This window comes from Haliotis asinina, chromosome 4, assembly GCF_037392515.1.
Source record: "Haliotis asinina isolate JCU_RB_2024 chromosome 4, JCU_Hal_asi_v2, whole genome shotgun sequence".
NCBI classification, from domain to species: Eukaryota; Metazoa; Mollusca; class Gastropoda; order Lepetellida; family Haliotidae; genus Haliotis; species Haliotis asinina.
In genome coordinates, this window is record NC_090283.1 from 36102088 (window position 1) to 36129394 (window position 27307).

General features: G+C 38.8%; 1 protein-coding gene across 1 annotated transcript in view; it reads left to right on the plus strand.

Annotated features, from left to right (window-relative positions):
• LOC137280914 (retinal guanylyl cyclase 2-like) overlaps positions 1-27307 on the plus strand; it is a 261889-nt gene that overhangs the window by 109459 nt on the left and 125123 nt on the right. The window contains exon 8 of the mRNA XM_067812100.1: positions 27060-27131. Within this exon, the coding sequence (XP_067668201.1) occupies positions 27060-27131 (72 nt within the window). The remainder of the gene's footprint in view (positions 1-27059; positions 27132-27307) is intronic.

Here is a 27307-nt window from a genome sequence, read left to right on the forward strand (position 1 = left end):
TACCTGCTGTTAATTTGTTGCTTGATACAATGCATATATACATTTCTAAACGAATATAAGTTCCTTTGTAGTGGGTGTCACGACAGAGACATATTTTATACCAATACATCAAAAGTTGAACATGCAGATGTCGCTTCCAGTCTTTAACGAATAGCATCAATCATCAGTCGACTGCAGATTTGAACACTCTTCTCAAACGGTTAAATCAAATACACAGAAGTGCCGGAATTATCGGCTAAAGTACAAAACAAGCATCGTTCAAAGGATTAACCGATAACACGCTGATTGATTAATTACTTTTATCTTGCACAGTGGATTTGTCAAAGGTAGTGCTTATTTGTGTAGATTTACTAATCTACACTGTTTACACCATGTCGTAAAGTACCTGTGTAATACCAACATCCTTCCTTCAAAGGATCAACCGCCAATACGTTGAGTGACTGCTCATTATTGGCTAACTAAATTACTTGTTTTAAAAGAATGGCGGATGTCATGCAATTGGTTGTCAGGTGTGTGATCTTGGGTGACCAATGAGATTATACACATGTGAATAAACCTGAAACGACAGTTCTGTTTTTGATATATTAGACTGTTAAAAGACACTTGACATGGAACATGATTTTTTGTCTTTGTCGTTCCTTTAAGTGGATATTGATGAATGCGTACCTCGAAATGGTACGTTGTTGCAGATGTTAGTCTGTTTTATTGGTAACTTTGGCATTTTGAGATGGGAGATGAGTTATGTGATAAAAGCAGCACCCTAACTTCAATGCATACTACTTGTCGACGTCCAGAGACTAAACAAATTGGAAAGATTGGATTTCTGAGCTGACACTTTCTAAAACATATATTAGGCACATAAAGAAACAGTGCATACACACATTTAAAATCTAAATAAAATCTAACTGTGTGGACACATGGATTTAAACTCAGGGATTTTTTGACATGTATCCAACCGTTACGGTTAAGAATTTGCCACGACAAAAGGTGTAAGAAATCCCATGTGAATCCAGGAAAACAGAACAAAGACAAGTCTAAAACATTCAAATTTTGCATTATTTAGCAAAGAGAGAGCAAGTTATACAAAGTCACCAGTCAATTTAGCAATGCCGATTTCAAATACAATACAAATGATACAAAATCTAAGGCAATGGGTCACAAAATATATAGTTAACTCACCATAGTCTTAGTGCGAGAGAGAAACAGTCATGCAGAATGTAACACAGCGAGCGGTTTAGCAGCGGCTACCCAGGTGGCAATTCGTCACCGAGCCACCACTGTCCCAGTGCTTTAGTGAGTGAGTTTAGTTTTACACCGCACTCAGCAATATTACAGCTATATGGAGTCTGTATATAATCGAGTCTGGACAAGAAAATCCAGTGATCAACAACATGGGCATCGATCTGCGCAACTGGGAACTGATGACATGTGTCAACCAAGTCAGCAAGTCTGACCACCCGATCCCGTTAGTCGCCTCTTATGGCAAGCATGGGTTGCTGAAGGCGGCCCAGTGCTGTACTAAATACTGGCCCAGTGCTGCATGCCATCAACGGGCCAGTACCGTTTATCAACGCTGGGTCAGCAATGGGCCATTTATGACATTTCAGTACTGGACCAGTATTAAACCAGCACCATACCTGTATTGAAAATACCGACTAGCTTTTCTGTTACACTATATCGTTTTTCAGCCCCAAACATGGTAAGCTATTGTTCACATTAATGTAAAAACCAATACAACTAAGTCAATGAAGAATGAGCTCTCTCAGTCGTCAACTGAATCAAACGCATTCCGTCTTTTTTATATAAAACATGAGTAATGGAATTGAATATAACCAAATTGCTGAAAATTGTCTAGAATGCTTAAAACAAATGAAAACGAGGTTGAGGGTTGGTAGGGACTTATCATCATTCTCCGCAGTATTACATTTATTTCGTGGCGGTAATGAAAATGAAGTCATTAAATGATTTCAATGGTTCATATACAAGAATATACATTGGTAACACATGAATGCTTCCCGAAAGCACTTTCAGTTACAATGTGTTATGGAGTGCCGTCATAGTATTCTACTTAGCTTTGCATTCAAGTGATATTGATGAATTAACATCACAATGTGTTGCCATCAGGTTTCATTGCAGTGCTTGCTGCAGTCTTTTTCTTTTCTCGTTCCTTTCTACCACCATCTCTCTCTGCAGCATTGCGGAACCACAGCTTTATAAAGCTCAACACACCACTTCGGCCCTTACTTCACCTAGACGGGTGGTAGAATCGACCCGATTCTATCAATCGGCTGGTCACGCCAAGCCCTGTGCTACAACTCAGCACAAACATTTGAGAATTGTGTGTTTATATTTTTCAGCGTTCGCGAATTTTGAAACAGATTTTGAAAAAGCTACTGTTTGTTATTGCCTAGAGTCGTATGCCAGAAGGCGCTGGCTCATGGGCCAATCTGATGGAATCATAACTCTTTTAAATTTTCTGCTGGAGTATATCATCCGAGTATCCTTGGTGCTGCAAGTTGGACACCCGCATTATTAGCATTGTCCTTGTGATACTCCATGGTGGGTGGGGAGCTCGGTTGAGAAACTATTCGACCATAACCATGGCTTCTCAAATCCCCATTACAGAGAAAAAAAACCCGTCCACTTGACAATGATCCAGATGATAACGACCAAGGACTGTCCAGTTCCATTGATTACTGGTCACGTTTTGTTGTGATTCAGACTCAAGATAACCGCAGACTAAAGTTGAACCCTTTTGCGATACAGAAAGGCATACAAGGAATTTCTGGTGACGTTAAAAATATCAGACGTTTGCGTTCAGGTGCATTGCTCGTTGAGTGCAATAGAAGACAACAGACAACTAACCTTATGTCTACCACCACATTCGTCGGTATTCCAGTATCGGTATCTCCGCATAGGACACTTATCACAAGCAAAGGAATCATCAGGGATAGAGATCGATTATTCGCCGACATGTCTGAAGTTGATATTGTTTCAGAAATGAAAGATCAAGGGGTCACATATGTCAAGCGTTTTACAACACGTAAAAACCAGGAAACCATTCAGACTAATACGTACCTGTTTTCAGTTTCCTCTCCAACAGCTCCCAGATCAGTAAAGGGAGGCTATTGTCACATCAATTTAGACACCTATATACCCAATCCGCTGAGGTGTTTTAAATGCCAGAAGTTTGGTCATGGTGTTAGTACTTGCACATTGTCTGTTGTGTTTCAGCCATATCGTGACGGGAACAAAACACTAAAATGGAATACATGTGTATTATAAACACCTGTCAACAAAGGACAGTAAAACAACTAGGATATCACAGAAAAGAATGTAAAACTAGTAACAATATACCTAAAACAATTTTTCAATAGAGGACAATACAATATAAAAATGGGCTACAGATTGCTAACAACTGAAGGTAGATCACCATACTTGGGAACATGGGGACTTTCAGTACTTTTGCTACCTGCATGGACCCTAGCTGGATTTACATCATCCCCTCAGCCGTGAGCAATTTGGGAAATCTAGCCGTACAATAAAAAGTCACGTATTCTACGATTGTGGATTGTGGACTTATGTACCCTCTCAGGAGGACAATAGTTTTACAGTACTTCAACCCCCTTTGAGGATACAGCCACTAACAATTCTAGTTACTACTCTAAACTACTGATTATTAAAATACATATATTTACAGAATCACAATGCTCAAAATTCTACCATGAAATCAATTTCCTTAAAAAAACAATGATTAAATGAGAACTAACAGTTGTAAAACGATCCTTGATAGTTTTGACAATGAAATACTTATCCCTTGTGGTGGAGAATTCAACACTATCAAGGAAATATGCTTGACCGTAACTCTAAAGGATCTTTTATCTAACATTAGTTCTTATTTAATCGTTGGTTTTTAAAAGAAATCACAAGGGATACAAAATGGAGGATCCTCACCTTTCAAAAGGTATGAATGAGTATATCTTGTATGGCCAATACGACATCGTCTTAAAATAACCTCTTCAAATCTGGACTGACAGCCCAAGTAGGTGTAACCAATATACGGTTTTATTTCATAATTTTTATTTATACCTACTTGGGTGTCCCACTTCTTCTGCATCAGATCACGGATGTAAGTTCTAATGCTAGCTTTGTAATCAGTGTAAGGAATAAGAAGTGGTGTCATAGATTTGTTGAGTGCTGCCTTAGCAGCAAGATCAGCCATTGCGTTACTGGAAATACCTACGTGGCTGGGTAACCAACAGAATACGATGTCGTATTGGCCAGTAGCAAGAGTATTATACCATTCAATAATTTCAATTAAAAGTGGATGTTTACAAGACATATTTTTTAATCGCCTGAAGGCAAGAAAGAGAGTCTGAATAGATTATATATTGTTTACGTTTAGGGTGTCTTTGAAGATATTTAAGAGCTGTTAATATGGCGTTTGCTTCTGCATTAAAAATAGAACTGTTGTCTGGAATTCTAGAAGATATTGTTCTGGATCCAATGACAGTGGCAGAAGCCACTGCGCTACCGTCCTTGGATCCATCTGTAAATAAGGGTTTGTAATTGCTATATTTATGTTTTAATTGATGATATTCTTGTTTATATTGTAAGTCATTTGTTTCTGATTTTTTAAAGGATGTTAATGTTAGGTCAACTTGTGGCCTAACCAATTGCCAAGGAGGAGAAGAAAGAAGACGGTTAGGAGCTATGGTTTCCAGCTCAATGCCGACCGAAGAAAGAAAGGGTTTAATTCTGTGTCCGAGAGGTGGAACAAGAGAACACTTTTTGTTGTATAAATCCTCGTAGAGAGGATTGAAAACACAGTTATATGCCGGGTTAGATTTGTTAGAGTATAGTTTTGTAGCATATTGTAAAGATAATTTTATACGTCGCTGAGTGAGAGATGGCTCATCTGCCTCGACATAGAGACTGTCAACGGGAGAAGTTCGAAAAGATCCAAGACATAATCTTAGACCTTGATGATGGATAGAATCTAACATTTTGAGACTGCTTTTACAGGTTCCACCATATACAATGGAACCATAGTCAAGTTTGGAGCGAATGAGTGATCTGTATAAGTGAAGTAGGGTGGTTTGATCGCCTCCCCATTTTGAATTGGAAACAACTTTTAACAAGTCGAGTGCCTTCAAACATTTAACTTTAAGGGATTTAATATGTGGCAAGAACGTCAAGTGGGAGTCAAATATAAGACCCAGAAACTTGGCCTCTTTAACAACTTTAATAGGTGTGCCGTTTAGATACAGTTCAGGGCCCTTATGTGGTTTGTATTTACGGCAGAAATGTATACAGTTAGTTTTAGACTTAGAAAATTTAAAGCCGTTTTCCAAACACCATGTATTTATTTTGTTTAGACACAACTGCATTTGCCGTTCAATAGTATGCATGTTTTTACCTCGACATGAAATGTTAAAATCATCCACAAAAAGTGATCCATCAATTGAATCGTTTAAAACCTTTGATAAACTGTTTATCTTGATGCTAAAAAGTGTAACAGACAAAATACTGTCTTGTGGTACACCCTGATCCTGACTGTAATGATCAGACAGGGTAGAACCCACACGGACCTGGAATTGTCTGTCATTTAAAAAGTTGGCAATAAATTGAGGCAATCGACCTAGCAAACCAAAGTCATGTAAATCCTTCAAAATACCATGTTTCCAGGTTGTGTCATATGCTTTTTCAAGATCAAAAAAGATAGACACAGCATGTTGTTTATTAATTAGTGCGTTTTTCACAAATGGTTCCAGTCGCACTAAGTGCTCGACAGTACTTCTGTTTTTACGGAAACCACACTGTATATCTGTGATAAGATTATTTGTTTCCAAGTACCAAACAAGTCGATTATTTATCATGCGTTCCATGGTCTTGCAAACACAGCTAGTTAGTGAAATAGGTCGATAATTGGACGGATCCGTATGATCACGTCCAGGTTTAGGTATTGGTACTACTATGGCGTCAAGCCATGACGGAGGAAAGTTACCCGATGTCCAAATATCATCAAAAATATTGAGAAGAGTTTCTAGGCAGGATTCCGGTAAGTGCTTCAGGAGTTCATAATGTATGTTATCAGCTCCAGTAGAAGTGTCATGAGCTTGATCAAGAGCCGTATGGAGTTCATGAAAAGAAAACGTTTCATTATAATCTTCCCCATTATCAGAATTGAAATTAATAGTTTTCTTTTCTTCTTGTTTTTGATATTGCTGGAATTTTGGTACATAATTTGAAGAGGAAGAGTGTTTAGCAAGGGTTTCACCTAGTTTATTAGCAATATCTGATTTATCAGTAAGCAATTGATCTCCATGTTTAAGATGATGGACAGTAGATTTAGTACCTTTACCTTTAATTTTCTGGACCATGTTCCATACCTTGGACATGGGTGTCCGAGAATTTATTTTGGATACATAATTTTGCCAAGATTGGCGTTTATTCTGTTTAAAGGTACGCCGTGTTTTGGCATTTAAAATTTTAAATCTATTTAAATTATGCACCATAGGGTGGCGAAGGAAATAATGTTCTGCTTTTTTCCTTGCCTTTCTAGCCTGTTTGCATTCATCGTTGAACAATGGTTTTCGAATATGTGGAACTGCAGAAGACTTTGGGATACACTCATCAGCAACGTCAATGAGTACATCTGGAAAACATTTAATAGCATCGGGAGCAGTAATAAAACGTTCGGGATTAGGTTTGCCAGTACAGAGAGATTCATATAGAGCCCAGTTGGCCTTTTTAAAATTCCATCGTGATGATGGAGGTACATCAGAGGGGCTCACAAGTTTTAGTATTGTATGGAAATGGTCGCTCCCACACAAGTCATCGTGAACCGACCATTCAAATTCATTTAAGAGATTAGAGTCAGTAACTGATAAATCAAGAGCTGAATATGTCCCTGTGCCAGGATGTAAATATGTATGTGATCCGTCATTGTAAATACAGAGATCATTATTTGAAAGAAAATCCTCAAGTAATTTACCTTTGGTGTTCGTAGTAGGACCACCCCAGAGTGGGTTATGGCCATTGAAATCGCCCATGATTATACAGGGTTTAGGAAGTTCATTGTAAAGAGCTTGTAGATCAGTTAACTGGACAGTGGATGAAGGTGGAATATACAATGAACAAAGCGTAAATGCAATTTGTAATGCAAGTCGCACAGCTACAGCTTGGAGATTTGTTTTAAGCGCTATTGAACTATGTATAACATTTTGCCGTACCAAGATTGACGATCCTGCACTTGCCCTGTCACCTGGAGGTGCACAATAATGGTACGCATTGAAATGACGGAGGTCGAGAGTATCAGTGTGTTTTAAATATGTTTCCTGTAGACACATTGCTGACGGTGTAAAATCCTGGATTAAAAGCTGCAATTCATTAAAATTAGTCCTTAGTCCTCTGCAATTCCACTGAATAATATTATTCTGATAACCTATCTTTTGGGGGGATTTATTGGGGATCTGCCCCGCACTTTTTTGGTGGGCGACAGGCTGTGTGCCCTAGAGCGGACGTTTTCAGACACGTCCATGTCTTCGAGTGATCCATATTTGTTGTAAATTTGGATTTAATTCTCTGAACCTTTTGGGGCTCTGCCACTTATCTTTTTCAAAGAATCAGGCTTCTTAGTTCTTGTTTTACTGGGTTGAGACCTTGTTGATGACTGAGAAGATATGTTATGATCAGGGGATGTTGCTGATTGAATCTAACAGATGTACCAGGAAGTGATTCTGCAGTTTGAGTAGATATGGCAGGTGACAAAGGTTGAGGGGAATCCGTGTTCACCCAAGTCACGTTTGTCTGACAGCTTGCAGATAATTTCACAATTGTGGATGTTGCGTCTGGGTTTGGTCTGGCAACGGAAGCATAGCTTTCCGTTTGTACTGAGCTCTGGACCATTTTCTTTGCATCTGCAAAACTGATGTTTTGTGTAAACTTTATTCTGTTAATGGCCATTTGTTGTTTCCACACAGGACATTCTTTAGAGAAAGATGGGTGATCCCCTGCGCAGTTTGTGCACTTTTTAACATGGCTGTCACAATCTTCTGTTGTGTGTGTTTTTTCACTACAATGAGCACACACAACAGACAATGTGCACGTATTTACACCATGGCCGAATTTTTTTCACTTGAAGCACCTCAGCGGATTCGGAATGTATGTATCAACATTGAGATTACAGTACCCTGCCTTAAGTGACTTTGGAGCAGTAGGCGATGAGAAGGAAAACAGATATGTGTTGGTTTTTATGGTTGTGTTGTTTTTACGGGTTGAGAAACGTTTGACATATAGTACACCCTGATCTCTCATCTCGGAAACGATATCTGGGTCAGACATGTCTGCCAGCAATCGATCACGATCTCGCACTATTCCCTTATTGGTGTTGAGTGTTTTGTGGGCCGTGACAGTAACCGGAGTACCAACAAAAGTGTCGATATTCAAAAGGTTGGTTGATTGTTACTTTCTGGCACACTCAGTCAACAGCGCACCAGAACGTAATCGTCGAATGTTCTTTACTTCGCCAGCAATGCCTCGGATACCTTTAGACACAGCGAACGGGTTCAGCTTCAAAGGTGTGTTATCTTTGGTCTCAATGACAAGGAAACGTGGCCAATAATCAATTTGTTTGGACGGTCTGAGGTCGTCAACGGGATCATTTTCGAGAGGACGTTTGCTCTTCTTAGTGGGGGTTTCGTAAGCCATGGTTAGTTATGTAGATTTCATCATCCGAGCTCCCCACCCACCACGGAGTATCACAAGGACGATGCTAAAGCAAGCGGGCCTCCAGCTTGCAGCACCAAGGATACCCGGATGATATACTCCAGTAGAAGAATTAGAAATAATTAGTCTACCAGATTGGCCCATGAGCCATCTCCTTCTGGCATAAGACTCTAGGCAAAGTTCAAAGCAACATAATTCAACATCAAACATGTTTTAGACATTAAAGCCAAGACCAAAATCAATCAAAATCAGTTCCAAATCATACTTGTGCAATGATAAATAAATGTATAATCTATGCACAGGGCTTGGCATGACCAGCCGAATGGTTGAACCGGGCCCATTCAACCTTCCGTCTAGGTGAAGTAAGGGTCGAAGGGGTGTGTTGAGCAAAGGGAACGCGGTCACAGGCCCCCAGTGCCCTCAACCCCCAGACTCCCGTCCAGACACAGGGCCGCAACCCACGGTAAACGGGTTGGTGGACCAAATATGCCCCCGGATCCACATGGGGGGTTGGCGAGCACTTAGCGTTACCCAGCACCCACCACGTGGAGGTGGCTCGCCACGGGTGCCTTAGCCATACGAGGTATACCCACGAATATTTATTAAAAGGTGAAGATCCTCCATTTTGTATTCCTTGTGATGAAAGAATCACAGTCAAGCATGTCCTGCTTGACTGTATTGAATATTCCATCACAAGGGATAAATATTTTAACTCACAAACTTTGAAGGATCTTTTTAATAATGTTTGCTCTCATTTAATTATTGCATTTTTAAAAGACTTAGATTTGCTAAATGAATTGAGACCGGTAACGAGCCATTAACGTCATCCTGCCTGCCATGCGTTGACGGATTTGTTGGCGATGATGTATACTCCAGTTAAACTCTGTGTGTGGCCGTCTCCATCACGGCAGCTAGCCTTTATATATATATTCACTCATTTCCTGAACGTTCGATCACATACGACCATCGCCACTAACGTCGAAAACTCCAGAACACGTGTTTACATGTTTGTGCAAGGGGAGGTAACTCTAAAGTACTGCCTTAGAGGCGTACCGCCTAAATACTTTTCCATAGGAAATGTGACCCATAATGAGGAACACTAAAACGTTTAATATTGTGACCCAATTACTACCACAGCAGTAATAATTAATAACAAAATACACACTCGTAACACAACATACATGCACGTGTGACGTCAGTGGTTTTGCCCTTCAGACGTGTAACACGTTGTTTCACGTGCATTTCGGGAAAGACAAACAGAGCGGATGAATGCCACACAATGCTGTAACTTTGGAAAGCTCAATACCTGCCCTTGTGATCGTTAAAAAACTTAAATGGCTGTTCAAACGCATAGCATGCCAAGGCAAACGTCTGCACACATGAGGCCACTGTGATGGAGCGTAGGGGAATATCTTATCGACAAGTGACTGAACATTTTCACTGCCACTGGAACACAATTTCTGTACTGGTAAGACGCTAACAGAACACATATGACGTCATCGATCGGCTACTTTCTGGAAGTCCAAGCGTAACAACGCAAAGACAGGACAGATGGAATAGGGTGACCCATCTTCTCCACAGGTTTCAGACTACAGTGATAACTGCCCGGACCATCCCAGGACGCCGTATTCACCCCAACACATTTCGACAACGTTTACGTCATCACGGGATCATACCACCATATCCCGCCATGCGACCCATCCTGACAGAACGACATCGACAAGCTCGCCGAATGTGGTGCCGAAATCATGTCCGCAGACCCTTGTTTTAGTGGAGAAATGTTGTTTTACAGATGAGTCCAGGTTTAACATTTCCCATAGTGATGGACGTCAGTGTGCCTGTATACGCGTGGGGAGAACGTTTTTGCACAGTCCTGTGTCTTGGAAAGGAATCGCTTTGGCGGTTCCGTGATGATTTGGGGTGGAATAACAGTGATTTTTCAGGGCTGCTTAACAACTGGTGTGGGCTACAGGGATCAGATTCTCCGACCTGTGGCAATTCCTTTACTGCAATGTCACGGCCCAGGGTTAACATTCCAACAGGACAATGGTCCAACGGTTGCCGCCATATAGCTGCAATCTGCTGAGTGCGGCGTAAACGTAAACTCACTCACTCACTTATCAGGATTGTACCCTTATTATCTAGTATAAATTCCAATCCTTTGAGAAGTGAGTGAGTGTGCCGTTTTTAGCAATATTTTAGCTATAGTAGGGTTTGGCACACCTAAAGAGTCCTTGGGGGTCAGTTCATAACAGTCACTAATGATCTGATTAAAAGTTTATCATAGAAGAAACGCTGTTGCCATGCTTTCCTAATCTAGGCAGGAATGATTTCATCGTTCCAAGACAGTTTTTTTTATATCAGCGTGACTTCCAAATACAAATGACATCATGAGGAACATCGGGGGAAACGTGAAGAAAAACAACGGTTAAAATCAGGTGAGGTGATGAGGTGCTGATCATCAACGTTAGTGATGTGTGTATCAGTTACACTGACCTCTGGAAAACCACAAGTGAAAGGAAAAACATGAAATATCAAGGCATTTGCTTGGGGTATGCTTTTACACAGGCCAACCCCGACCCTAGGACACACAATGTAGCATGATAAATAGGGGTTCCTCTATGTCCATATTTCTGGGAAAAGAAGGCCTCCTCAGGGTGAACAAAACTGTGCACGTTCCCTATACAGCAGACTGGTTCTGCCGTAGTATTGAGCAACAATGTTATGGATGGGATCTGTCATGAACTCATCGAAGTAGGCTAAGGAGTAGGTTAAGTATGGGGTGGCGATTTCTCTGGTCGCAGGGCTATAATCGACTGAAGTATTCACAAGAATTTTTTTCCATTTCTTTATTACACTCAGTGGGTTATACAATAGAAGTACATTCAAAGTACAATATTAATTCAGGCGCAGCAGCTCTAGCTGATAAATCGGCACCTGTACTAAAACAAACATTGACAGTGGTAGTAACAGCTTATAAGCTAAACTGAGCTAAACCTATATAATTGGTATTAAAGACGCTAACACTTGCTCTAAGTATTTATACCATATTTTGTAATACATTCCATTTTCTGTTTGTTATTTCAATATGTTTTCCAAACATTAAATCAACACAGTTGTTAAAACTCTACCAAAAGGATTTGACGCATGGGCATGGGCCTTCTAACCCACAGAAAGAACACAAATCGGAGTCGACCAATTTCATTTTAGTAGTTCCTTTTTAATGTATATTCTTTTATGTAAGAACTTGTATTGGAATTCTAAGAGTTTTGTGTCAGTTACGGCTTTTCTATATCGTGAAAAAATGCGCTTCCAATCTATAAACATGTCAAGTTCTTTTTCCCATCTATTACAAACATCAGGGAAACTGGTGGCTGAAATGAGTTTATCATAGAGGAGTCTAGATCCTTCACAGGGATTGTTAATATCATTCTAAGGGCATACAGTTTTAATGTGAGAAATTTTAAAATTTTGTAGTTTTGTTCTCCATACTTTCGGAATGTTAAGTAAAGAAGCGTTCAGTGTTATTCCCAATACATCAAAGTTTCCTACATGCCAATCTAGATTAAGGTCAAGGGTAAATTTTATCCTACTTCCAGTAAGTGATCCAAGCCAAACCGCTTTGGTTTTATCGACGTTCAGACTAGACAATCTATAAAAGCTAAAAGCTGATAAAGTATTAATTGCTTCTCTAACAGAATTCTCTGATCCATCTAAAATAAATCAGCATATTGATCAATTATGTATTCGATATCGTTTAAAGTGAATCCTTTTATTTCGCCATTATTACTAATCATAATCCCGAGTATTTGAGCAACGAACAAAAACAAGTAAGATGAAGTTGGGTCTCCTTGTCTGCAACCTCTTTCATGTTGGAAGAAAGTTGATAAATGTCCATTTTGTAGAATACAAGAAGTTGCATTAGACATTAGAGTACTAACCCATTTCTGTATTTTCCCCCAAATTTCACAAGGGATAACTATCTTAAATCACAAACTATGAAAGATCTGTTTAGTAATATTAGTTATCATTTAATCATTGCTTTTTAAGAGAATTAGATTTTGTTACATGATTTGTAAATACATAAATATTTTATGATTGGAAGTTGAATTAGGAACTAAGATTGTTAGTGGCTGTATCCTCGAAGGGGGTTGAAGTACCGTAAATTTATTGTCCTCCCGAGAGGGTACGTAAATCCAAAAACAGCTGAAGTCAGATTTAATCTTCCATTTTTTTAGCCGCAAAATATGTGTGTTTTTAATTTGTGGCTAATCTTGCATACAGTCGCCAGCAGCTGAGGGGATGGTGTAAATCCACCTGGGGCCCATGCAAGTAGCAGGTCCCATGATCCCATGGTCCCTAGTATGGTGATCTACCCTCTGTTGTTGGCAATCTATGGCCTATTTTTATATTGTTCTGTCCAAATAGTGATTCTATTATATTTTTATGAGTTTCTACGCTAGTTTTAATACTAACTGTGATAGTCTAGTGGTTTTACTGTCTTTCGTCGACAGGTTCTTCACATGTATTTCCTTTGTATGTCATGTATGTTCTCGTCACGATATGGCTGCAAATTGCCGATGTGACGTTAAATAGTAACTCACTCACTCCCCATATTTATTCATAACCATCATAATAAACTCTTTAGAAACCGTGTCAAATGCCTTTTCAGAATCAATCAATATTAATGAAACTTTTTGTTTTATCTCTTAGTTTCTAACATAATATCGTAGAGAAGTCTTATGTTATCTGATATACATTGGCCTGGGATAAAACCCGTTTGATTTTCATTAATACGAATATCTAATGTTTTCCTTAGTCTGTTTGTGATGCAAGTGCTTAGAATTTTGTATAGAGCATTTAAGAGAGAAATATGTTGTCAGTTCTTGAGAAATCTTCGATCTTTGTTTGATTTAGGGATACAGGTAACAGGATACAGGATACACTCCTCTATTTATTGTTGTACTGAGAAAATCGTTGTTGAAAGTTTATTTAATATAACTGTGAATCCATGTTTTGAGACCTTTCCAAAAAAACTTGAAAAATTCTATAGGAAAACCGTCTAGGCCGGGACTCTTATTATTTTTCATTGATTTTATGGCGATAGCAATTTCATTTATGGTTATGTCTGCATCTAATTCCACAGAGAAATCTTTATCTAAGAATGGTGTGACAAGATTGTGAAATAACCCTTTTGCTTTCTTGGCTAACTTCACCTGCGGTTTTATATAGGTTCTCGTAGAATAATTTCTGTTCGTTAATTATTTCTGTTCCGTCAGTTATTTATACACCTTGATCAGTTTCGATTGTGTTAATGAGTTTATTAGTATAGTTTCTGTTTTCTAAGTGACAGAAATAATTTGTCGGTTTTTAGCCTTCTTCGTACCACTAGATTCTGTTTCGTACATGAATTCCTCTTATATCATCTTCTTTTAATTTTTCAAGTTCTGTTTCAGTCTTGGGTAGTTTAGCAAAAGTCAGTTCAATGCCATTTTGAAAGTCGTGTCGTATTTCGTCCTCTATGATGGTGATGCTCTCTTCTAAATGCTTAAGGTTTTTGTCTGTCTTTCTTCATGTACGAAGCAAACGATATAGATTTTCCTCTGAGTTTCATCAAAAATGTTTCTAGAAACAGTTGAACACTGATTGTGAGATTGATATTTTCATCGTCCATATCTTTTAACTCCGCGGCTGTGTATTTAGTGTATTTTCAAGTTTCATTTCCTCCAATAAGTCAGACACTATTTTAATGTAATCTTCATTTCTTAATAACGAGGTATTCAGTTTCCAATATCCACGGCCCCTTCCTTTGTTTTTAGATTGTGGACAGCGAAAGGGTAACAGCGGAATGGTCTGAGCACGGTTGGATTAAGGCTTTTGTGGTAATGTTAAATACATTCTCTGAAATCTAGTCCAATCTAGCCTGCTGTCGTGGGTTTCTTTCTTCTGTGTATTTCTTAGTATCTGGGTTTAGTTCTAGCCAAGCGTCCATATGATTTAATTCTTCAGTTTTGTCTAAACAGTATTACGGGCTTGATGATTGCTAGAGTGCTTATAGTTTTCAAGGTCTATTGATGGATCTAGTACTAGATTCCAGTCGCCACACATTATAATCGAATCATTGTCCATGTCTATCATTTTCTTAAATAATTGTGTAAAACAGGATTATCACAGTTGGGCCGTGTATATTTGTTAGAGCCATCCTGATACCGTCAATAGTGGTGTCTAATATATATAATATAATTACCATTTTCGTTTTTACATACTTTATGTATTGTATATTCAATATTATTATTAAGTAGGATGTTGACCCCTCTAGAGTTAGATTTAAACGGAGCAATAACACATTCTAGTCCCCATTCGTTCCTCATCTTATTCTCATCGTCTTTAGAAATATGGATATCTTGAAGGCAAATTATCGAAAATAGTTTCTCCCTGTATAATTTTAACACTTCTTTGCGCTTACTCTTCTCACCTAACCCTCTGCAGTTGGTTCATACTAACCTAATTTTGTTATCTATAACCCTAACTCATGTGTTTTGAAATAATCAAGTTGAGTATGTAGAAAGACGTTGTACTCACTGAGAGGAATTTGTATTTTTATATAACAAAGAAAACAAATGAATAAAAACAACGAAATATCCCAAGTTGCCATGCACTTCAACCAATGGAATGAAAAAAGGTCCCGGTTACCCGTGGACAATTAAAACTAACATATAACAAGAAGGTTACCATAACACTCCAAATGACGCCATTACTGGGGCCCGTGTGGCGCCGTTGAAGAACAGCTTTTCGTTAACACTATTAGTATTAAGGACTCTGTGTAAGGACATTCTGTACAACATACTGCTACAGTAAAGAAATAGTAATAACTACTGCATTAGTTAACCTTTACTGTGCATTGACTCACTCACGCACCTAACTACTTTACCGGAGTACCGGAAGCGAAGTGTCACGCTCTGAGGCGCATGCATGTGTATGTTAGGTCCTGCAAATTGGACCGTGAGGTGTAAGACAGAGATATGTATGACACTGAAAAATATACATTGAATAAATAAAGTTCTTTCAATCATATTAGTAGTAACCTTAATTCACAATATGTCGTTTTATATGAATATATCAATATATGTATCTGGATAGGTAACTCATGGGAACTGGTACAACTGTTGATCAGCGTACTCAAAATACGAGACGTACATAGTACAAAAAGTTATAATAATGCTACTTTTGTGATTGGTCCATAAATTAATAGTTTTTTTAAATGATATTTTTATTGTTCCCAAGGGTACATCATTGAGACACCAGTTCACATTTTACAGTTTAGTAGGTTTTGAACATTTACATTTCCACATAAGAAATTGACCGAATATAGAAACAAGTTTCGTTGTTAAATTTCGGAATATAGATCTCCACTTTCTGTAATGACTTTGGAGAGTATCATGTTTTATCGCGATGACCTTTTCTACATTGACAATTTCTCTCAAAATATACATGAACGTTTGAAGTTTTGGAGGGTATTGATTAATCCAATATGAATGCATATACTTTTTGGCCGAAAGAATAATATAATTTAGAAGTCTGTCTGTCTGTCATAATAACCCAAACCAAACGAGGTATTTTGTTATTTTAAGTGTATTCTCAATATGATCATTCATCCAGGCTTCAAGTTCATTCCAGTATGTTTGTGTTACTCTACATTCCCAATAAACATGACAATTATTCTCATTCAGCTCATTACAAAAACAGCAAACAGTATTGTCAAAAAGGATGTAAGTATGTTTATCCAACGAGAGATTTCGGGGCAAAAACCAAACTTAGCTAGAACAATATTCAGGAACTCTTTGGACACTGTATCGAAAGCCTTCTCAAAATCTTTGAGGAGAATTAGACCTGGGATATTTCTTTTGTTAGTTTCAAACATTATATCATAGAGTAATCTTGTGTTTTCACTAAGAGTTCTACCTGGAATAAAACCTGTTTGGTTAGCATGCACAAGGGAATCTAGGTTTTTCTTTAGATTTTCTTTACCTATTTAGGTTAGTGATACAAGTGTTAACAATTTTATAGAGTGCATTCAATAAAGTAATAGGTCTCCAATTTTTCAAAAGTGTTTTATCTCTGTTAGCTTTAGGTATGCAAGTTATTACTCCTCTTTTTAAAGTTACTGACATTTGACTTTTTTCTGAAATATTTTTGACAAATCTAAAAATCCATACATACTCCAAAAGAATTTGAAGAGGTCAATTGGGAATCCATCAATTCCTGGGCTTTTGCTATTTTTCATATTCTTGACTGCATAAGAAATTTCGTTCATGTCTATCTCTTTTTTCAAACTGCTTCCTATTTCGTCATTGAGGGTAGGGGTTACAATGAGATCTAGGGCGGTAAATATTTTTCTTCTTGTTTATCAGCAGAATAGAGTTTTTTATAGAAGGTTTTTACTTCATTCAGTATAGAATCGTTGTCCGTTAACTCCTCAATGTTGCTTGACCGAAGTTTATTAATAGAATTATTTACACAGTTTCTGTTTTCCAAGTGACCAAAATATTTTGTTCGTTTTTCACCCTCCTCATACCAAATGATATTCCTCTCATTTCGTCTTCTGTTATCTGTTCAAGCTCAGTTTTGTGCTTTGAAAGTTCATCAAGCAAATATTCACTGATGTTTTGACACTTCTCTACGTATACTTTGTTCAAGAGTGTTTATTGTTAATTATAGTTCATCAGTTCTATTTTTCTTACATCTTTTAATATATGTAGAATAAGATATACTCTTACCTCTTATTTTCATTAGTAGGGTTTCTAGAAACAAGCCATCATCAATCTTAAGCTTTAATTCCTTAGGGTTATGATAAGTAACTGTTTCAGATATTGTGTATTTTTCAGTGGTTTCTTTTATTGTATTTCTAAGTTTCCATAATCTGGGTTTAGAAGCAAGGATGTGTTAACTTCCAATAACCTCTCCTTCTTTCTCGATAAATTGAGTTTGAAAACAAAAGGGTAGAATGATCAGACTTATAACCTGGTACAATGTTGGAATCCAAGGTTAAGTCGTACATGTCTTGTGAAATTATGAAGAAGTCTAATCTAGCTTGTTGCCTTGGATTTTTTCCCGACACGTATATTTCTTTTCACTTTTATTTAATTCTCTCCAAATATCACAAAGGTTGTAATATTCCAAAGAGCTCAAAACTGCTTCTCTGGATTTGGGGTTATTTATGTGTTTGTAATTCTCTAAATCCATTGATGGGTCTAAGACTAAGTTCCAATCACCCACAATGACAATTCATTCATTTCCAAAATCATGAAATATATCTTTATAGAAATTTGGGTTATCGTTATTTGGTCCATAAAGATTAGTTAGTGTAATTCTTTTGACTTTCAACAGTTAGATCTGCAATGATATAATTGCCATTTTCATCGATAATTAATTGTTCTATGGATAGTGTCGTCAATATCCCTGTTAAAAAGTAAGTAAATTAGTAGTTCATTTATGCTGAAAGCACCTGGGAAGAGAAATACAATCCTACACCTGACACCATGACTGACACTGGTGTGTCGAGGTGTTGAAACTACATGGGTTTGGAACGTGCACCCTGTCCACGCGTTGTTGTGCTACTCGTGCACGAGGAAAATGTGCGTGCACATGTTTCTCAAAGATCGTGATTACACCATCCAACCAGTTTTATAAATTTGTTAGCGTTAACTCGTTTGGAGTCATCTAAGGCTGTGAAATGATCTAAAGTGGTTCTGTTTTCGTGGAGTTATAAACGAAAAGGTTGATGCCGATAAGACCGCTCAGGCTTAGAAGGCTTAGTGTACGTTGGGGAGGCATATGTAATGGAAGGAGATAGCAGCTGTCAAGATGAAAACAAGCATTCAAAGCAAGAAAATATACAGTACAGAAAGTTAAAAAGCTACTTACATTTCTTTTAACATCTGGTCCAGGAGTTTATAATCCAACTAATTTGAATTCTCCAGAGAAATATACAACAACCTGGCACTAATACTGATACAGACTGTGTGTTAGGGACAGGGACAGTGCCTGTTCACGCGTTGATATGCGTGCACGAGCTCCTACGTCGACTACAGAGATTACAGGGTACAACTAGTTATATAGACTGATTCATAATATTCATTTGGTGTTAACTATCGCAATGAAATGATGTGAAAAGGTTCATGAACAGTTTGTGATTTCGGATACTAATAACCAAATGTTTAGATAGGAATAGAACAGCACAACGCCATTAAACGTTGGGACGACATAAGTGATGGATCGTCCTTAACGTAGCATCAGTCGAAAAGTAAACAAGTGTTCACTATACAGATTTGTCGGACTACTGATTGTCATATCTGACCCATTGAGATCCCATTTGTTTGGGTCCCGTATTTCCAGTACAACTTCCGTAGCGACGACCCTCATCCGTGTCCACATTCCAGAATCCTGTCTGAGAGAAGCGACTTTTCGGCTCAGAATATCTCGTTTCTTTTTCAACAAAGGGGGTAGGTCAGTCTGCATGCAGATACCTGTTTGTCTAAGCAGTTTTCTACCGTCGAAGACAGATTCTCGATCGGCAAGTAAGTAAATGATGCAACGATACTACGTGGAACATCTGGTTTGTGTTTCTCCTGGTATTCTGATACCGGACTACTTTGAAAAATATGTCATCAGCACTTTGATCAGAAAGGTTTAGTCTGGTACACAAAAACTCACACTGAATCTTCTCTGTGTTCTCCTGGGGAGATACTGGAATTCCGTAAAAGAGCAAATTCGTGCACCCGTCGTGTGTATCCTTCAGAATATACTGTCGGTCAACTTGAACTCGTTCCTTTTCGGAGGCTAGTTCATCATGGAGATGTTTTATGATAGTGTCTTGGTTAATATTGTCGAACTCAATGGCACTCACTTTGTTTGCAGGTCCTTTAGATCAATTTTCACTGAGTTTATTGCGTCCTGCATTTCACATTTAGTGGACTTTATGAGTTCTGCTAATCTTTTCTCTGAAGTAAGGACGATGCCCTCGACTCCAGAAATTGTCCTAGTAATACGTTGTGTCCCCGCCATTGTCAACAGGAATGTAGGCATTTCGTCAAAAGTATAAATTCACACTTCAAGTGGCACAATAACAATATTTTGCCAAACGCAGTTTTGAAGACTCGAGACTTTTGTGTATGTTATTTCGTCACAGTTGAGCTATCATATTAGTAGATGTTTAGGGAAATTATCCACGGGTAAGCGAGAGCCAGGGAAATCTGTCTACCCGTAAGCCATGGAAGTGAAGTACCGGTACCGAACAGACCGGAGCTGTTGTACAGGGTCGTGAATTGCCCTCGGTGAAGCACTCGACTCGACACACCACTTTGGCCCTGACTTGCCTAGACGGGTGGTCGAATGGGCCCGGTTCGCCCAATCGGCTGATCATGCCAAGTCCTGTGCGTGGATTATTCGTGTAATTGCACAAATTTGATTTTGTATTGTTTCAATTTTGGTCTTGGCGTTTCACTCACAAAACATTTTTAGATTTGAAAACTGATGTTATGAACTTTGCCTAGAGTCTTATGCTTATACCCAGAAGGCGGTGGCTCATGGGCCAATCTGGCGGAATAATTCTTTAATTTTTCTGCTGGAGTATATCATCCGGGTATCCTTGGTGCTTCAAGCTGGAGATCCGCTTGTTTTTAGCTTTGTCCTTGTGATACTCTGTGGTGGGTGGGGAGCTCGGATGATGAACCATTTAAAACCAACTATGGCTTACGAAACCCTCATTAAAAAAGCAAAACGTCCACTAGACCCTGATGAAGATGATAATGAACACAGACCGACCCAAGCAATTGACTACTGGCCACGCTTTATAGTGATCGAGACTCATGATAAGACACCACTAAAGTTGAACCCGTTTGCAGTATCGAAGGCTATTCAAGGCATTGCGGGTGATGTCAAAAATGTTAGACGCTTGCGTTCAGGAGCTCTTCTCATTGAATGTAGTAAACGACAGCAAGCTACAAACCTGATGATCCGTGGTGGGTGGGGAGCTTGGATGATGAAAAACTACTCATTCACCATGGCTTATGAAACTCCCTAAGAAAACAAAACGTCCACTTGAAAACGATGATGAACAGCGACCTGCACAATTTATTGATTACTGGCCATGGTTTCTAGTGATTGAAACTATTGATAAAGCGCTGTTGAAATTAAATCCTTTTGCGGTTTCTAAAGGCATTCGAGGCATTGCAGGAGACGTGAAAAACATTAGACGCTTGCGTTCGGGTGCTTTGTTAATTGAATGTAGCAAACGACAGCAAGCATCCAACCTCCTTTCCATTGAATCATTTGTTGGTACACCTGTGTCCGTTTCTGCACACCGAACCCTTAACACAAGTAAAGGTATTGTAAGAGATCGGGATCGATTGTTCTCTGACATGACTGAACTGGATATAGACACCGAAATGAAAGACCAAGGTGTCACATTTGTCAAACGACTTACCACCCGTAAAAACTCAGAAATCCATCAAACAAATACCTATCTCTTTTCGTTTTCTTCTCCAACTGCTCCTCAATCAATAAAGGCTGGTTACTGCAATATCAGGGTTAAAACATACATTCCCAACTCTCTCAGGTGTTTCAAATATCAGATGTTTGGACAAGGTATGAACGCCTGTACGTTGTCTGTCACATGCGCTCATTGCAGTGAGAAGACGCATGGGAAGACGCATGTGACGGAAGATTGTGAAAGCAATTTAGAAAGTGTGCCAACTGCTTTGGAGCACACTCGTCGTCCTCCAATGAGTGCCCGATGTGGAAAAAACAGATGGAGATTAACAAAATTAAATTTACTAGAAACATCAGTTTTGCAGAAGTTAAAAAACTTGTACAATCTCCAGAACTAACTGAAGCATATGTATCAGTAACTAGACCACTATCAGATACAACCTTAAAACAATCCAAAGTCAAAACTACATCAATAAACTGTCAAACAGACGTGACATGAGTGAAAACTAATACTCCCGAGAGGTTTTCACCGGAACAATCTACAAAACACCGGTTTCAGCTCAAATCCAATCTGAGTCTTTGAGTAATCGTGACTCATCTACACCACAGGAGATAACACCATCTCAGTCAACTGCAAATGTCAAACAGGTTGTTAAAAGTAAACCCAAACCAAGGCCAGATCATTCTAAAAAAACCTTCAAAGTGGCAGAGTATTCAAAGGATCAGAAAATTGTGTTCAACTTTATAATAAATATGGTTCGCTTGAGGACATGGAAGTGTCCGAACACACCCATCAAAGGGGCTTGTCGCCCACCAAAAAAATGCGGGGCAGATCCCCAATCAATGACCCCTAAAAGATAGTCCGTTCCAAAACTATAGTACAGTGGAATTGTAGAGGGTTAAGGACCGATTTCTATGAGTTACATCTACTAATACAGGATTTTGCACCATCAGCCCTCTGTCTGCAGGAAACCTATTTGAAACAGACAGATACTTCAGATTTACGTCAGTTCGTTTCATATAATTATTTTTCACCTCCGGGTGACAGGGCCACTGGAGGTTCTTCAATCCTTGTAAAGCAGGATGATAGTCCTGTAACACTCACAACAAATCTCCAAGCTGTTGCAGTGAGACTAACTCTTCACGTTACCTTTACACTATGCTCTCTGTATATTCCGCCTTCTTCACTACTCCAGCAGTCTGATCTACAAGCTCTCTATGACGAACTTCCTAAACCTTGTATCATAATGGGTGATATCAATGGCCATAACCCGATTTTGGGTGATACAAACACTAACACTAAACTACTAGAAGATTTTACAGCCAATAATGACTTGTGCCTATACAGTGATGATTCAACCACCTATCCGGATCCTGCAACTGGCACTTATTCTTGTCTAGATTTGTCTCTTGCAGACTCTACTCTACTTAATGAATTTGATTGGTCGGTCCACAATGACCTCTGTGAAAGTGACCTCTTTCCAACTATATTATCAGAAAATATTCCATCTGACTCTCCATCATATACCAGATGGAATTTTGTCAAGGCAGACTGGTCGTTATTTCAAGCTTTGTGTGCATCTAAATTAAGACCCGAATGTTTCAGTCATATAACCGATCCTATTCAATTATTTTCTGATGTTATAAATGAAATTGCTGATGAGTGTATACCGAAGTCCTCTACAACTCCACATGTACGGAAACCATGGTTTAATACAGATTGTAGACAAGCCAGGAAAGCGAGGAAAAGGGCAGAAAATTATTTCCGTCGTCACCCAACTGTCCATAATTTAAGATACTCAATGCGAAGGCGCGTCGTACTTTCAAACAAAATAAACGGCATTCTTAGAGGACCTATGTCTCCAAAATTACAATTTCAGCAATAGTATGCATATTTTTACCACGACAAGAAATATTATAGTCATCCACGAAAAGTGATCCGTCAATGGAATCATCTAAAACCTTGGATAAACTGTTGATCTTAATACTAAATAAAGTGATAGACAAAATACTGCCTTGTGGAACACCCTGATCCTAATTATAATGGTCAGACAAGGCTGAACCCATTCGGACTTGAAACTGTCTGTCGGATAAAAACTGTGATATAAAATGAGGTAAACGACCTCTCAACCCAAAAGCATGTAAATCCTTTAAAATGCCATGTTTCCAGGTGGTATCGTATGCTTTCTCAAGATCAAAGGATATCGATACTGCATGTTGCTTATTTACTATGGCATTTTTGACAAAGGATTCTAATCATTCAAATGGTCAGTGGTACTTCTATTCTTCCGAAAACCACATTGAATATTTGTAATGAGGTTATTGGTTTCCAGATACCAAATTAATCTATTATTTACCATTCGCTCCATGTTTTTACAGACACAGCTGGTTAAAGATACCGGTCTGTAATTGGAAGGATCAGTATGATCCTTACCAGGTTTGGGTATAGGGAGTACAATGGCATTACGCCATGAAGGAGGAAAGTTTCCAGATGTCCATATATTGTGAAATATATCTAAAACTGTGATCAGACATGGTTCAGGCAAATGTTTCAGCAGTTGATAATGGATATTGTCATCACTCGCTGCGGTGTCATGAGCTTGCCCAAGAGCAGTATATAGCTCATGTACTGAAAACATTTCATTATAGTCTTCACCGTTATCTGATTCAAATTTAAGTTTTGTCTTCTCCTGTTGTTTCTGATATCTCTGAAACTCAGGGACGTAATTTGCCGATGAAGATTTTTAGGCAAGAGTTTTGCCAATTTTATTTGCAATCTGACATTTGTCAGTAATTAAATTATTACCATCTTTGAGATGGTGAACGGCAGATTTGGAACCTTTGCCTTTAATTGTTTTAACCATTTTCCATACTTTGGACACTGGCGTGCGTGAATTAATTTTGGAGATATAGTTCCTCCAAGATTGTCGCTTGCTTGTTGAAAGGTACGACGTGCCTTTTCATCCAGTATCTATTTAAGTTATGGACAGTTGGGTGATGGCGGAAATATTTCTCTGCCTTTTTCCTTGCTTTTCTTGCACTTTTACAGTCTGTCGTAAACCATGGCTTTCGTACATGTGGAGTTGTAGAGGATCTTGGTATGCACTCATCAGCAGTTACATTTAAAACATCAGAAAATATCTGAATAGGATGAGCATTATCACTGAAACATTCACTGAAACACTGAGTTTGAAATAAGGACGAGTCCGCCTTGAAAAAATTCCATCTTGTATGAGATGAAGAATCAGTCGCAGAAGATTCAGATAATATCGTTGGAAAGCGATCACTTCCACAGAGACCGTGGTGAACGGATCAATCAAATTCATCATTTGGAGTCTGCAAGAGACAAATCTAGAGAAGAGTAGGTGCCGGTTGCAGGGTGTAGATAAGTGCTTGAATCATCGTTAAAAATACACGTCATTATTTGAGATAAAATCTTCCAGTATTTTACCTTTAGTGTTAGTATCTATACCACCCCAGAGTGGATTGAGACCATTAAGATCACCCATTATCATGCATGGTTTCGGAAGTTGATGATAGAGAGCTTGAAGATCAGTCAAGTGAATTGTTGAAGAAGGTCGAATTTAGAGTGAGCATAATATAAGGACAACATGAAGTGTAAGTCTCAATGCAACTGCTTGGAGATTAGTTATAAGTGGTACATGGCTGTGAATAATATTCTGCTTAAGGATTGAGGTGCGAAAAAATGTTATGCATCATACTGATGTAAATTGAATGTATCTGTCTGTTTCAGATGACTTTTCTGCAGACGGAATAATGATGGTGCCAGGTCTTGCACCAATAGATGTAACTCATTACAATTAGTCTTCAATCCTCTACAGTTCCATTGTACGATATGTTTGGAAGATATTATCTTTTTTTTGAGGATTGATTGGGGGTCTACCCCTCGCTCTCTTGGAGGGCGACAAGCTATGTGCCCTGTGGTGGATGTTTTATGACACATTCATGTCCCCGAGTGAACCATATTTATTGAATAATTTTATGCGATTCTCTGAACCCTTGGGTGGTCTACCACTCTTTCCCCCATTATCTGTTCTCTGTTTGACAGCACTTTTAGACTTTGAATTTGTTTCAGAAGGATTCTGTTCTGTAGATCGTGACAATTTTTGTTCATCACCCTGAACTGTAGATAGCACACAGGCGTTCACATTTGTTTCTGAAGTCTGAGTAGATTGTTCAGGCGTGAAAAATTTCGGGGTATCAGTTTTAACCGAAGTCAGATCTGTTTGACACACAATTGATGAAGTGGATACTTTAGGCATGATTTCAGAAGGTAATCTGACGACTGATGCATAAGTTGCATTAGGTATTGTTGATTCCACAATCTTTTCAGCATCAGCAAAGCTAATGTTTTGAGTGAATTTCACTTTGTTTATTTCCATATGCTTTTGCCATATTTTACATTCTTTGGAAAAAGATGAATCTTTGCCTGAACAATTTGTGCATTTTTTTAAAGTGCTAATGCAGTCTTACGTTACATGAGATGTCTCGCTACAATGAGCACATGTCACTGGCTGTGCACAGGTGTTAACTCCATGATCATATTTTTTGCATCGAAAACACCTCAGTGGATTGGGGATGTAGACTGCAACTGCGATATTACAGTAACCCACTTTAACAGACTGGAGGAGACTTGGAGATGAGAATGAAAAAAGGTATATGTTTATGTTCATCACTTCATTGTTTTTTCGGGCAGTAAATCATTTGACATATGTCACACCTTGATCTTTCATTTCGGACACAATGTCCAGCTCTGACATATCAGCTATCCAACGGTCTCTGTCTCTTATGATGCCTTTAGAAGTGTTCAAGGTTCTATGGGCAGTGACTGAAACAGGAATGCCAGCCATTGTTTGCAGTATTTGCAGTTTGCAGTGTCATCAGGCTGGAGGCCTGCTGATTGCGTTCAATCAGTAGGGAGCCTGAACGCAAGCGTTTGATGTTCTTAACGTCGCATGCAATGTCCTATATCCCCTTAGAAAAAATAAAGGATTCAACTTGATTCGAGTCTTGTCAACAGTGTCAAGAACAAGGGAACGTGGCAAATTATCCGTTACAGTGGATTCATTGTCGAGTTGTCGTTTGGTCTTTTTCGAGGGAGTTTGGTAAGCCATAGTTAGTTGATAATTGTTTCATCACCCGAGCTCCCCACCCACCGCGGAGTATAACAACGACAATGCTAAAAACAAACTTGCAGCACCAAGGATACCCGGAAGATATACTCCAGCAGAAAAATTAAAAGTGTAATCATTCCACCAGACTGGCACATGAGCCACCGCCTTCTCAGCATACGACTCTAGGCACAAACATGAAAGTGTATAGTTGAAATAAAGAAGGTCCAAAAATTCACCAAGACTTAATAAGATACAATTTTCAAATTTTTAACATTCCATAAGGTAATGCTCAGGGCTTGGCGTGACCAGCAGATTGGTTGAACCTGCCCCATTCAACCATCCGTGTAGGCAACAGGAGCACGGTTGCAGGATCCCTTTCTCCACCGACACAGAGCCGCAACCCACGGCAAACGGGTTGGTGGACCAAATATCTCCCCCCTCCCCCGGTGCACAACGGGGGTGAACGGCTCTTGGCGTTACCCCTACACACCACGAGGAGGTGGCCGTTCATGGGTACCTTATTTTGTTATAGTATGCCGTTACTGTTAGGATTTAGCTTTTAGAGACGTTGCCTCATAAGCCTTTAGGTTGGTTGATGTGCCATAAATTTGTAATGGAACTACATTATATATGGATGTAACCTTCCTTGTGACACTTAGTAAACTACTTCTGCACTCTTACTGAACTGCTACTTGTATTTTTCAGGATGTCATCCACAATGAAGACATAAAGCTGGATTGGGATTTCAAGCTGTCTCTACTTTCTGATCTTGTAAGAGTAAGTTGATTTTTGTTGTTGATGCATATGTGTCTGGTGTCAGTCTAAGCCTGGTCCATCTTCCCCCTTGAAGCCACTGGATCGCTTAAAGTGAACTTGTTAGGTATTCCGATTCTGAAAATGACACAGTATTTTGTTTATTCTGGTTGTTTTGGATGTCAGTGTAGACATATTAA